Source organism: Nerophis ophidion, linkage group LG23 (assembly GCF_033978795.1).
Source record: "Nerophis ophidion isolate RoL-2023_Sa linkage group LG23, RoL_Noph_v1.0, whole genome shotgun sequence".
In the NCBI taxonomy this organism is placed as follows: Eukaryota; Metazoa; Chordata; class Actinopteri; order Syngnathiformes; family Syngnathidae; genus Nerophis; species Nerophis ophidion.
In genome coordinates, this window is record NC_084633.1 from 10,091,870 (window position 1) to 10,104,205 (window position 12,336).

The following is a 12,336-nucleotide window of genomic DNA, read 5'->3' on the forward strand; positions in this document are numbered from 1 at the left end:
CAAATAAAAAAAAATAAAAAAATTCGGGCCATTTATCGATTTTTAATATATATGGCAGACTTTAAAACAAAAAAAAAATGGTTGATTTACTTTAAAATATTGCCATTGAAATTTGATTTTTTGCTGTTTTCCTTTTATGTATTTGTATTGTACCAGATAAACAGAAAAAATTAATATATATTCATCCAAAATACAAAAATGTGTGATTATTCGTGTGATGACCTTGAATTGATTAACGTGGACTTAAACACATTGAAAAACTTATTCAGGTGTTACCATTTAGAGGTCAATTGTACGGAATATGTACTGTACTGCGCAATCTACTAATAAAAGTTTCAATCAATCAATCAATCAATGTCAAATTGAACCGGACGCAGTATTTTAGGTCTGTGTACCTTCCATTTGTTCTATTTCTATTTATTAAAACATTTCAGGCTATTTTTTCTATTTTCTTTTCTGAGACAAACGTTGAACAATTATTTAATGACACTTTTCTAGAACGACAATAGTACTCCTGCTGAACAAAGGTGTTAGTGTTATGCTAAGAACATGCTAAACGCAAAGGAAAATCTAAAAATACTGCTTCCGGTTCAATTTGTCATCACACATACACACACATTTTTGCATTAGGGATGAACATACCGTATTTCCTTGAATTGCCGCCGGGCATATAGTATGCGCCTGCCTTGAATTACTGCCTGGTCAAACTCGCTTCGCAAAATAATTAGCGCATACTTAGTATTACCGCCTGGTAAACTCGTGACCTCACGAGTGACACTTCCCCTGTCGTCATTTTCAAAATAGAGGAGGCTGATTTCAATACCGGTAATTTGAAATTGCATAAAGGGAAGAAGATTAAGAGCTATTCAGTAGGATTTAAAGTCCAAGCTAATGAATGCCGGTATGCTAAAAAGAACAGTAAGCAGCTATGTTTTATTAATATACCTGTGGAGCCGACGGTCCGACAGACAGGCTGGGCACGCTGGAGCCCGGCCCAAGATGGCGGTGAGGAGACGACGAGCGAGCGGAGAGGAGGAGCGGAAGAGCGACCTGAACTGAGGTTTTATTGAAAAATAAACAAAGTCAAACTGCTCAAGCCATGTCCTTCCTTGGTGGTCCTGGGAACCCGCAAGACGACGGTTTGAGACCGTCACAATACCGTAGCTGCGTGTGTCAAATATACGTTCTTAAATGACTCCCGCCTCCTGGTGGTAGAGGACGCTAGTGATCCTTCTTGCGACTACTCGGCTGCAAAAAAGGAGACAATGAGTGCTGGAAGAGGTAATAAAGGAAGATCTCCATTGAGACAGAGAGACTTTTGAAACTAAAGAAAGATAAGAAATACTTCTATATACAAGTTATTGATGCTTTTGATCAGAAGGAGCTGGTATGGACTATGTTTATAAGTAAAGGTAAGACCATAATAACGTTTTTTTTTTTATTAAATGTGCTTTTCATGATGGTATCCTTACATCACACTCAATTTTTTACTGCATGCCTTTGGTAAGTGCCGGAGTGAGAAGAGGTTTTAAAATAATTAGCGCATGCTTACTTTTACCGCATGCCTTTGGTAAGCCCCAAGGAAATACGGTAGAAATGTTAGAGGTAGAAAGTGTTCTAAAGTAAATATTTTCAACAGGTCAGGTATTGAGAAACTTACATTTATGAATATAAAACTTACCCAATATTATAATGAGGTTGCAAAGGTCAAATTCATTTTCAAATTGTTTTTCATACATCGTAAATCCAAACATTTGTTTCTTTTGCGTCGACAGTTTTTTGTATTTATCGTGACGTCATCAGGACGCGCCGGACGTCAACAGGGGAGCATAATGGCGGCACCTCAGCCGAAGCAGGAGAAAGAGGGCGAAGATTGCTCTTTACTGCCTTTAGTCCATGATATAATTAAATGGTAAGGCCACAAATTGATTTTTAAGGCACGTCCCTACTGCATGTTTTTTTTTACACAATTTTAATGCCCTGGTTGTTGACGTGCAAGCCATAGCTAACGCTAGCTACTAGTTAGCATCTTAGGTAGACTGACTAGAAGTGTTTTTTTATATTGAAGTCTTTTTCAACCTTTTTTCAGCCAAGGCACATTTTTTACCACTGAAAAAATGCGGAGGCACACCACCATCAGAAAACATTATAAAATGAAACTCGGCAGCTGATATTGACTATAACAAGTTGTTCTGTCAAGTGTTGGATAAGAATTCAAATTATAAGCAAGCATGCATGACTACAGCTCTTGTCTCAAAGTAGGTGTATTGTCACCACCTGTCAAAATAGGAGCGCAAGACAAGAACTAAAACACTACGCACAGGAAAATACCCAAAACCTCAAAATAAGTCACGGCGTGATAGTTAGATAGATAGTACTTTATTGATTCTTTCAGGAGAGTTCCTTCAGGAAAATTAAAATTCCAGCAGCAGTGTACAGAGTTGAGATCAATTTAAAAAAAGTAAATAATGGGGGTTTAAAAGGAAACAAAATAGAGAAATATTACAAAAAGAATAAAAACAATGGGAATAACAATATAACAGTAAAATAAGAATATAACAAGACAAAGTAGGCAGTAGTGACCATGTTATGAAAACGTATTGCACTGTTAATGTTTTGCATCCCTGATGTTACAGGTCGTGACAGTACACCTACTTTTAGACCAACAAAAAAGCAAGTAAACCATGACAAAACCATATCAGAAGTGACACAAGAAAAACAAGTGTAGTGTTGAATCAGTACAAAAGATAATAACAATAAAAATAAAAAAGGAATACAACTACAAAAAGATGGCAGTTTAGTTTTTGCTTGGTTACGGTTTAAAGTCATATCTATCAACTGTGAGAACGACTTTTTTTTTTGTATTTTTTTTTATTTTTTATTTTTTTGCAAATGTTATTTTTACTTTTGTTTTTTGTGCAAATATATTTTATTAGATTTTACAGTTAAAATGACAAACAGTCACATCCACTCATACACACACACATACACACTTGAGGAGAGAGGTGCACATGAACTTTAACAACTCAAGGTTTACAGTACAGACATTATTAGAAAATATACCCAAATATTGTATATATATATATATATATATATATATATACACATACACACACACATATATATATCCATACATATATATATATATATATATATCCATCCATCCATCCCGCTGCGGCTCACGATCAGCAGGCTATCCAGATCACAGCAAAATGGATGAACATACCTCGGCATCAAGGATCCTCAGGAAGTGTTCACAAGATCACCTCCCGAGGGCCTGTCCACCGTACACACTTAGAGGGGAAAAAAAGGAAAAGTTACAGGGCTTGATCAATACAAAACAATAATTACAAAAAAGCAAGTAAACCATGACAAAACCATATCAGAAGTGACACAAGAAAAACAAGTGTAGTGTTGAATCAGTACAAAAGATAATAACAATAAAAATAAAAAAGGAATACAACTACAAAAAGATGGCAGTTTAGTTTTTCTTTAAATGTCTATAAGTTATGCTTCAATATATGTCAGTAAAGGTTTCCAGGTTAATTCCCATTTATTCATATTTGTAGAGTTTATAAATCTTATTTTTTCAAGAGTCATTACATTCACAAGTTCATTTAACCAGTTCCTGAAGTTGGGTGCAGATAGAGTATTCCAGTCTCTGAGAATGAGTCTTTTGGCCAAAACCGTCCCAAGCAGCAACACAGTTCTAATATGTTTTGGAAGCTTTTGTGTTTCTGAAGACCACCCAAATAAGATCATATCCCTATCAGGGAGAACGACTTTTTACTGTAAATATCAGGTGCTAAGTTTCATTTTTTAATGATTTCTGCTGGTGGTGTGCATCCGCATGTTTTCAATGAAAAAAAATGTGCTTTGGCTGAAAAAAGGCATAAAACCACAGAACGAGAAGATGAACAACAATTTCAACGACAATCTGCTCTTTCCGTTTGAAGCATGGATAAGGAGAGTCAGGACGAGAGCCAGGATGTGCACCAGGAGTTGAACAAGCTGAAGGCAAAAATACAACAGGCCCGGGACCAGATCTCCACCATGCCCGGCATAGAGAGCAGTCCCGTGGACCAGCAGCAGCAGTTGGAAACGCTGAGGGAGCAGGTCCACACCAAGAACCAGTTGCTGCAGAAATATAAGAGCCTCTGCATGTTTGACGTGCCAAAAGCACCTTGAAAGATCTTAAATGAAAGATTCTGGAAGATCTCATCCTCTTAGATGGAACACTCAAGGACATCTATCTATCCATCCATTTTTTACCGCTTGTCCCTTTTGGGTGGCAGGGGGTGCTGCTGGAGGCTATCTCAGATGCATTCGGAGAAAACGGACTAAATGGAAGGAACGCCATTGTGGTGCAATTGTATTCTGACCACGTCGATGTATGTTTTGTATTGCATGTGCACAATTTGAGGGATTTTCACGTTTATTTTGTATTAAAGCTGCAAAAGAATATTGCATTCTTTTTCTGGGTATTGGTAAGTGTTTGTGGAAGAAGAGCAAACCATTCAAGCTTTGGGAATTTTCTTCAGTTTTGCTTATGATAGTAATTATTGAATACATGTAAACAACTGTAGCCCAGCCCTACAGACAACAGGCTTAGAATAGCAACCACTGATTATGTAGTTATTTGAGCAGTGCTCGCCAATGAGCTAACTGCCACGGGTTGAAAGCTCTTTGTCCAGCACAGCTCTTAGGTGTTGGGAGTAAGGTTCTACACTTTCCACAGCTTCACCAGCTAGCATCCATTACCTGCAGGAAAGCTGTTATTTCCACCTGCTCTACAGAAAGATGTGTATCAAATCATGCTTTTGCAAATGTGTAGCTTTGATATACACCAGTGGTCCCCAAACTACGGCCCGCCAGCGTCCACAATCCAGCCCGCAGGGAAGTCTCAAGTTTTATTTTTTATGTGTCCGACCGTTTCTAGGTTAGCTACCTGCTGGATCTACTCTCTGTTTAATGCTCCCCTTTTTTGTTGTTGGTGCAGCTGTTAAATACACTTTAATACTGTACATCAGGCGTGTCCAAGTCTTTTGAGCTCAGAGGCCGCATGGAGGGAAATCTGTGCACACACAGGCCGGACTATAAAAATAACGGCATTAAAACTAAAAAAGACAACTTCAGATTGTTTTCTTGTCTTACTTTGGCCAAAAGTAGAACAAACATTCTGAAAATATTACTACAAAACTATAGAAAAGAATACCTGGCAGCAGTAAAGTTTAGGTCAGGGGCCTCCAAACTAAGGCCTGAGGGCCAAATACGGGCCGCCCGCATCCAAAATCCGGCCCGCGGAAAGTCTTCACTATTATTATTATTTTTTTGTCCCTTTTAATCTATTTTCTACCGCTTGTTACTCTCGGTGTCTCATAGACCAGTGGTCCCCAACGTTTTTGTAGCTGCAGACCGGTCATCGGTTGATAATTTTTCCCGCGGCCTGGCGGGGGTGATTTTTTATTTTTTTTGGCATGAAAAAGGGAGTTTTTTTGGGTTGGGACAGTAATTGTAAGTGTATCTTGTGTTTTTTATGTTGATTTAATAAAAAAAAAATATTCTGTGGCTCGGTACCAATCAATTTGTTGGGGACCATAGCCGCTCAGGCAAATCATGTTGTCAAAAAATGCATTTTCCCATCGATAATGTTACATCATCGCACTCGCGCCGCTGTGTCGGGCAAGCGCGCACTCTTTTAGTCAACTAGTGCGTGAGGAAAATACATATACCAGTACCGGTACCAAAATTAGTTCTATACTTTTCGGTACTTTTTTAAATCAAAGGGACCACAAAAAATTGCATTATTGGCTTTATCGTAACAAAATAATCTTAGGGTTCATTAAACATGTTTCTGGCCACTACTGCTGCTCACTGCTCCCCTCTCCTCCCAGGGGGTGATCAAGGGTGATGGGTCAAATGCATAGAATAATTTCGCCACACCTTGTGTGTGTGTGACAATCATTGATACTTTAACTTATTGCAAGTTTTTTCCTAAATAAAATAGTGAACATACAAGACAACTTGTCTTTTAGTAGTAAGTAAACAAACAAAGGCTCCGTAACATATTGTGTCATTTATCATTCTATTATTTTGTCAACATTATTAAGGACAAGTGGTATAAAATGAATTAGTACCGTATTTTCTCGAATAGCCGCCGGGGTGCTAATTAATTTAAAACCTCTTCTCACTCCTGCGCCTATTCCAGGCATGCGGTAATGATAAGCAGGCGCTAATAATTTTAAAACCTCTTCGCTTACCAATGGCATACAGTAAAAACTTGAGAGTGATGTGAGGGTGACATCACGAATAACAAATTTAATTTAAAAAAGTGTTATTGTGGTTATTATTTTCAGCACTAAAAGCTTGGAATAACCTACAATTGTCGCATTTCGCTGCTTTTATTGTCACACGGACGAGTCTGGAAGGCATACTGGGTGATAAAAACACGTTTAACAGTCTTACTAATATGTGCCACACTGTGAACCCACACCAAACAGGAATGACAAAAACATTTCTGGAGTACATCGGCTCTGTAACACATTATAAACGCAACATAAGAATTACCCAGAATGCCATGACTCTTACTATACCCCACCCACCTCAACCGACGGCACGGAAGAGGGTGGGGGGTGGTTTGGTGCTAGCGGGTTGTATAATATAAGCAGTAGGAGTCATGGATGCATTGCATTCTGGGTAATTCTTATGTTGCGTTTATAATGTGTTACAGAGGCGATGTTCTCCAGAAATATGTTAGTCATTCTTGTTAGGTGTGGGTTCACAGTGTGGCACGTATTAGTAAGAGTGTTAAAGTTCTTTATATCACAACCTTCAGTGTAAACGGTGTGGCTGATGAACAAGACCCCTGGTTTACACAATAGTACAAGCAAAAAAAAAAGTCTTTAAGCTGTGTAATTTCATTAAACATTTCAAAAGAGTTATGCGTCTCGTATTGTCGTTGAGAAATTGGTCAAAATGGCCTTATAAGTGGTAAAGGTTGCCGACCCTGCCGCCTCCGCCATTTCGAAAATGACGTCACGAATTTAACCTAGCGGACAACATTCACACTCACATTCACACACTACGGCCAATTTATTGTTGCCAATCAACCTATCCTCAGGTGCATGTCTTTGGATGTGGTAGGAAGCCGGAGAATATTGATGTATTTATAGTAGTATCGACTAGATACGCCATTGTACTTGGTATCATTACAGTGGATGTTAGGTGTAGATCCACCAATGATGTTTGTTTATAGTCGGAGTTCCAGGAAATTGTGGTAATTTGTTCTGTAGTGTTTATGTTGTGTTGCGGTGCAAATAGTCTCCCAAAATGTGTTTGTAGTCGTTAAGTGTGGCTTCACTATATGTCACATTATTGATGACAGTGTTGGCATTGTTCATACTACCACTCTTTGCTTTGTGACTTTTTTTAATATGCAAAATGGACCAAACTCGTCACAATATAAACAGCGAGATTGATTTTTCCAAAATTTTCTAAAGTTTTGGAAGTTGCCATCAAACCCGCTGTGGGTGCTCCGGCCTCCGAAGCACACAGTGGGCGCCTACATTGGGGCAAAAAAGTATTTAGTCAGCCACCGATTGTGCAAGTTCTCCCACTTAAAATGTTGACAGAGGTCTGTATTTTTCATCATAAGTACAGTTCAACTATGAGACAATGTGAAAAAAAAAATAAAAAATCCAGGAATTCACATTGTAGAAATTTTAAAGAATTTGTAAATTATCGTGGAAATAAGTATTTGGTCAACCATTCAAAGCTCTCACTGATGGAAGGAGGTTTTGGCTCAAAATCTCACCATACATGGCGCCATTAATTCTTTCCTTAGCACGGATCAATCGTCCTGTCCCCTTAGCAGAAAAACAGCCCCAAAGCATGATGTTTCCACCCCCATGCTTCACAGTAGGTGTGGTGTTCTTGGGATGCAACTCAGTATTCTTCTTCCTCCAAACACGACGAGTTGAGTTTATACCAAAAAGTTATATTTTGGTTTCATCTGACCACATGACATTCTCCCAATCCTCTGCTGTATCATCCATGTATCCATTTTGGTATAAACTCAACTCGTCGTGTTTGGAGGAAGAAGAATACTGAGTTGCATCCCAAGAACACCATAACTACTGTCAAGCATGGGGGTGGAAACATCATGCTTTGGGGCTGTTTTTCTGCTAAAGGGACAGGATGATTGATCCGTGTTAAGGAAAGAATGAATGGGGCCATGTATCGTGAGATTTTGAGCCAAAACCTCCTTCCATCAGTGAGCTTTGAATGGTTGACCAAATACTTATTTTCCACCATAATTTACAAATAAATTCTTTAAAATTCCCTACAATGTGAATTCTTGAATTTTTTTCTACATTCTGTCTCTCACAGTTGAAGTGTACCTATGATGAAAATGACAGACCTCTGTCATTATTTTAAGTGGGAGAACTTGCAAAGTCGGTGGCTGACTAAATACTTTTTTGCCCCACTGTTTGAAGGGACCCTCTGGATTAAGCCAACCTTGAAATAGAACAATAAGACGGTGGAGGGGGATTTAGGAAAATAAGTTTTTATTTGATGCAAAAATTGACAGACATAATAAATAGACGTTGATATTTTGTTCGTAAACATTCAAGTCCGGGGTGGCAATGTAAACAAAGTCAGTCGAGGTATCGTCGGTCTTTTGGTCACCGCTTTCGTCTCTCCGATGGCGTCTTTGTAGGGGTCAGCATATGACGCAGCCCTTCTCCTTGGCCTGTCCCCCTCCCACCGCCTTCTCCTTGATGTACATCAAGTCACTGTGCACGCTGGGCCGGCGGGCGAAGGGCGCCACGATGCCGTAGGCGTCCTTGCACTTTTTGGCCCGGAAGGACTTCCGGTGCAGGAGCTCGCTGGACTGCAGCGACACCTTGCAGTGGCGGTCGGGGCTCATCTCGTCAGGCAGCTTGGCCATGGCGAAGAGCGCCTGGAACATGCGGTCCACGTTGGTGTTCTTCTTGGCGGACACCTCGAAGTAGGCGCAGCGGCTGTGCTGGTCGTCGCCGCGCACCAGCTGCTCGATCTCTTCCTCCCGCACCTCCCGCTGGAAGTCGCGGTCGCACTTATTGCCGCAGATGACCAGCGGCACGTCTGCGTTCTCCTTGGTCTTGTTCCTCAGGCACGACTTGGTCTCATAGATCTGCCGCTTGAGGCGCTGCACCTCCTCGAAGGACTCCCGGTTGTCCAAACTGAACACCAGGACGAACACGTCGCCTGCCAAAAAAAGAGCAATGCACAGTCAGCACCCAAAAACTACCTGCAGAATAGTGAGATACGGTAAAACTACATAGTTGCACACTGTTTAAAAAAAAAAAAAAAAAAAATACCTGCAGAATAGTGATAAATGGTAAAACTACATGATTGCGCTCGGTTTAAAAAAAAAAAAACTACCTGCAGAATAGTGAGATATGGTAAAACTACATAGTTGCGCACTGTTAAAAAAAACAACTACCTGCAGAATAGTGAGATATGGTAAAACTACATGATTGCGCTCTGTTTAAAAAAAAAAAACACTACCTGCAGAATAGTGAGATATGGTAAAACTACATAGTTGCGCACTGTTTGAAAAAAAAAAACTACCTGCAGAATAGTGAGATATGGTAAAACTACATAGTTGCGCACTGTTTTAAAAAAAACAACTACCTGCAGAATAGTGAGATATGGTAAAACTACATAGTTGCGCACTGTTTGAAAAAAACAAAAAACTACCTGCAGAATAGTGAGATATGGTAAAACTACATTGCGTAATTGCGCACTGTTTAAAAAAAACAAAACACCCAAAAACTACCTGCAGAATAGTGAGATATGGTAAAACTACATTGCGTAATTACGCACTGTTTAAAAAAAAATAAATAAAAACGCACCTGTAAGGATGGAGAGCCTCCTCATGGCGGGGAAGGGGTGGTTGCCAGACGTGTCCAAAATGTCCAGCTGGTAAACATTCCCCCTGATGCTGTACAACTTCCTATGAAAGTCCTCGATCGTGGGCGTGTATTGCTCCTCCACGCGCTCGTTCAAAAACCGCGAAATAATGGCCGTCTTGCCCACTTTGGTGGAGCCCAGGATGACCATCCTGTAGCAGTTCTTGGCCGGGATGTTGAACTCGTTCTCGGAGAGCGTCATCTTCTTGATCATGGTCGGTGTGCGTGGAAAAAGGCGCGAGTGGTTAGGGAGTTTTGGAGTTAGGAGGAGGGGGTCTCACTGATTCTGCATGTGGCCCCGCCGTGGGTATTTATGCGAGGGGATGGCCACGCCCCCCCCGTCTGTGCGTCACGCGTCACGTGCCCCCCACGCTCCTCCCCTCCCGACGGCTGGACGGACCCCCCGCCGTGGTGGTTACTATGCCTGTTTAGTCTGTGCGTCACGTAACGTGGCCGTCCCAGAATAAAGGCTGGAGAGAGAGAGAGAGAGAGATAGAGTGGGGAGAAAAAAAAAAACCAAACAAAAAACTTGATAGACTTTAAAAATATCACAATTTGGAAGGGTGCCAGTCACGTGGATGCATTTTAATTTTTTTTTTTTCTAAATTGACTATAATTATATTTTATGTCCAGGGTGTACCCCGCCTTCCGCCCGATTGTAGCTGAGATAGGCGCCAGCGCCCCCCGCGACCCCAAAAGGGAATAAGCGGTAGAAAATGGATGGATGGATGTATTTATTTGTTCCACCGTCGCTCGTAATAATAGAATAGAATATACTTTATTGCCATTATATTTGCATATAACGAGATTAAAGACTCCAATTTAAGGTGCGGTAGTGGAAACAAATATGGGGTGAAAAAAATAGCACAAGAATAAAGGAAAAAAACAACTAACAATTGAAATAAACAGACTACTATCCAATTAAAATAATAAGCAATCCTGTACAATATACAGACATAAGACCCTGCAGTATGGTGTTCGAGCGGAAGGGGGCGCACATCCCAGGCCTTTCCTGTGCACTGTTATGCTTGTGGTTCTGTCCTCATAAGAGCTCCTTTTTTTTTGCGCTTTCTTTTTTTTTTAATATCGGGAACAAATGTGGAACTTTATTTTTTATTCGCTTCTATGTTAGCTACCTTTCTTTGTTTATAATGTCTATTTTGTGCTGGATTTACTCTCTATTTCAGTGGTTCTCAACCTTTTTTCAGTGATGTACCCCCTGTGATTTTTTTTTTTTAATTCAAGGACCCCCCTAATAAGAGCAAAGCATTTTTGGTTGAACAAGAAAAAAGAGATAAAGAAATAAAATACAGCACTATGTCATCAGTTTCTGATGTATTAAATTGTATAACAGTGCAAAATATTGCTCATTTGTAGTGGTCTTTTTTTAACTATTCGGAGAAAAAACATAAAAATAACTAAACACTTGTTGAAAAATAAACAAGTGATTCAATTATAAATAAAGATTTCTACACATAGAAGTAATCATCAACTTAAAGTGCCCTCTTTGGGGATTGCAATAGAGATCCATCTGGATTCATGAACTTAATTCTAAACATTTCTTCACAAAAAAATAAATATTTAACATCAATATTTATGGAACATGTCCACAAAAAATCTAGCTGTCAACACTGAATATTGCATTGTTGTCTTTTTTTCAGTTTATGAATTTACATTCATATTTTGTTGAAGTATTATTCAATAAATACATTTATAAAAGATTTTTGAATTGTGGCTATTTTTAGAATATTCAAAAAAAATCTCACGTACCCCTTGGCATACCTTCAAGTACCCCCAATTGAGAACCACTGCTCTATTTCAGTGGTTCTCAACCTTTTTTCAGTGATGTAACCCCTGTGAACATTTTTTTATTTTATTTCAAGTACCCCCTAATCAGAGCAGAGCATTTTTGGTTGAAAAAAAATATCCATCCATCCATCTTCTTCCGCTTATCCGAGGTTGGGTCGCGGGGGCAGCAGCCTAAGCAGTGAAGCCCAGACTTCCCTCTCCCCAGCCACTTTGTCTTGCTCTTCCCGGGGGAACCTGAAGCGTTCCCAGGGCAACCGGGAGACGTAGTCTTCCCAACGTGTCCAGGGTCTTCCCCATGGTGCCCTAAAGACCTCCCTCGGGAGGCGTTCGGGTGGCATCCTGACCAGATGCCCGAACCACCTCATCTAGCACTTCTCGATGTGGAGGAGCAGCGGCTTTACTTTGAGTTCCTCCCGGATGGCAGCACTATGTCATCAGTTTTTGATTTATTAAATGGTATAACAGTGCAAAATATTGCTCATTTGTAGTGGTCTTTTTTTAGCTATTCGGAAAAAATATGTAAAAATAACTGAAAATTTGTTGAAAAATAAACAAGTGATTCAATTATAAA

General features: G+C 39.9%; 3 protein-coding genes across 5 annotated transcripts in view; 1 reads left to right on the forward strand and 2 right to left on the reverse strand.

The window, feature by feature from the left end:
- Nucleotides 1-12,336, reverse strand: part of LOC133541254 (ubiquitin carboxyl-terminal hydrolase 22) — a 100,575-nt gene that overhangs the window by 86,103 nt on the left and 2,136 nt on the right. The gene's annotated exons all lie outside the window — the stretch shown is intronic.
- On the forward strand, nt 1,788-5,130 carry med9 (mediator complex subunit 9). Its single transcript, XM_061885383.1, has 2 exons — nt 1,788-1,912; nt 3,957-5,130. Exons 1-2 carry the CDS (start codon nt 1,833-1,835, stop codon nt 4,186-4,188), a joined length of 312 nt encoding a protein of 103 aa, XP_061741367.1. The 5' UTR covers nt 1,788-1,832; the 3' UTR covers nt 4,189-5,130.
- The window catches only part of LOC133541255 (dexamethasone-induced Ras-related protein 1-like), a 5,952-nt gene continuing 2,166 nt past the window's right edge, over nt 8,551-12,336 (reverse strand). The window contains exons 2-3 of one of the 2 annotated variants that reach the window (XM_061884542.1): nt 9,900-10,158; nt 8,551-9,249 (exon numbers count right to left, since the gene is read on the reverse strand). In XM_061884542.1, coding sequence (XP_061740526.1) covers nt 8,723-9,249; nt 9,900-10,158 — 786 coding nt within the window. In that variant the 3' untranslated portion in view covers nt 8,551-8,722. Of the gene's footprint in view, nt 9,250-9,899; nt 10,427-12,336 lie in introns of both variants that reach the window. The other variant, XM_061884541.1, reaches the window with a different exon arrangement.

What these genes read in the sequence shown, in the direction of transcription:
- med9 (XM_061885383.1), top strand. Translation starts at nt 1,833, where the DNA reads ATGGCGGCACCTCAGCCGAAGCAGGAGAAAGAGGGCGAAGATTGCTCT. An exon ending in GTCCATGATATAATTAAATG is followed by an intron (nt 1,913 to 3,956) that starts GTAAGGCCACAA and finishes TTCCGTTTGAAG; the next exon opens with CATGGATAAGGAGAGTCAGG.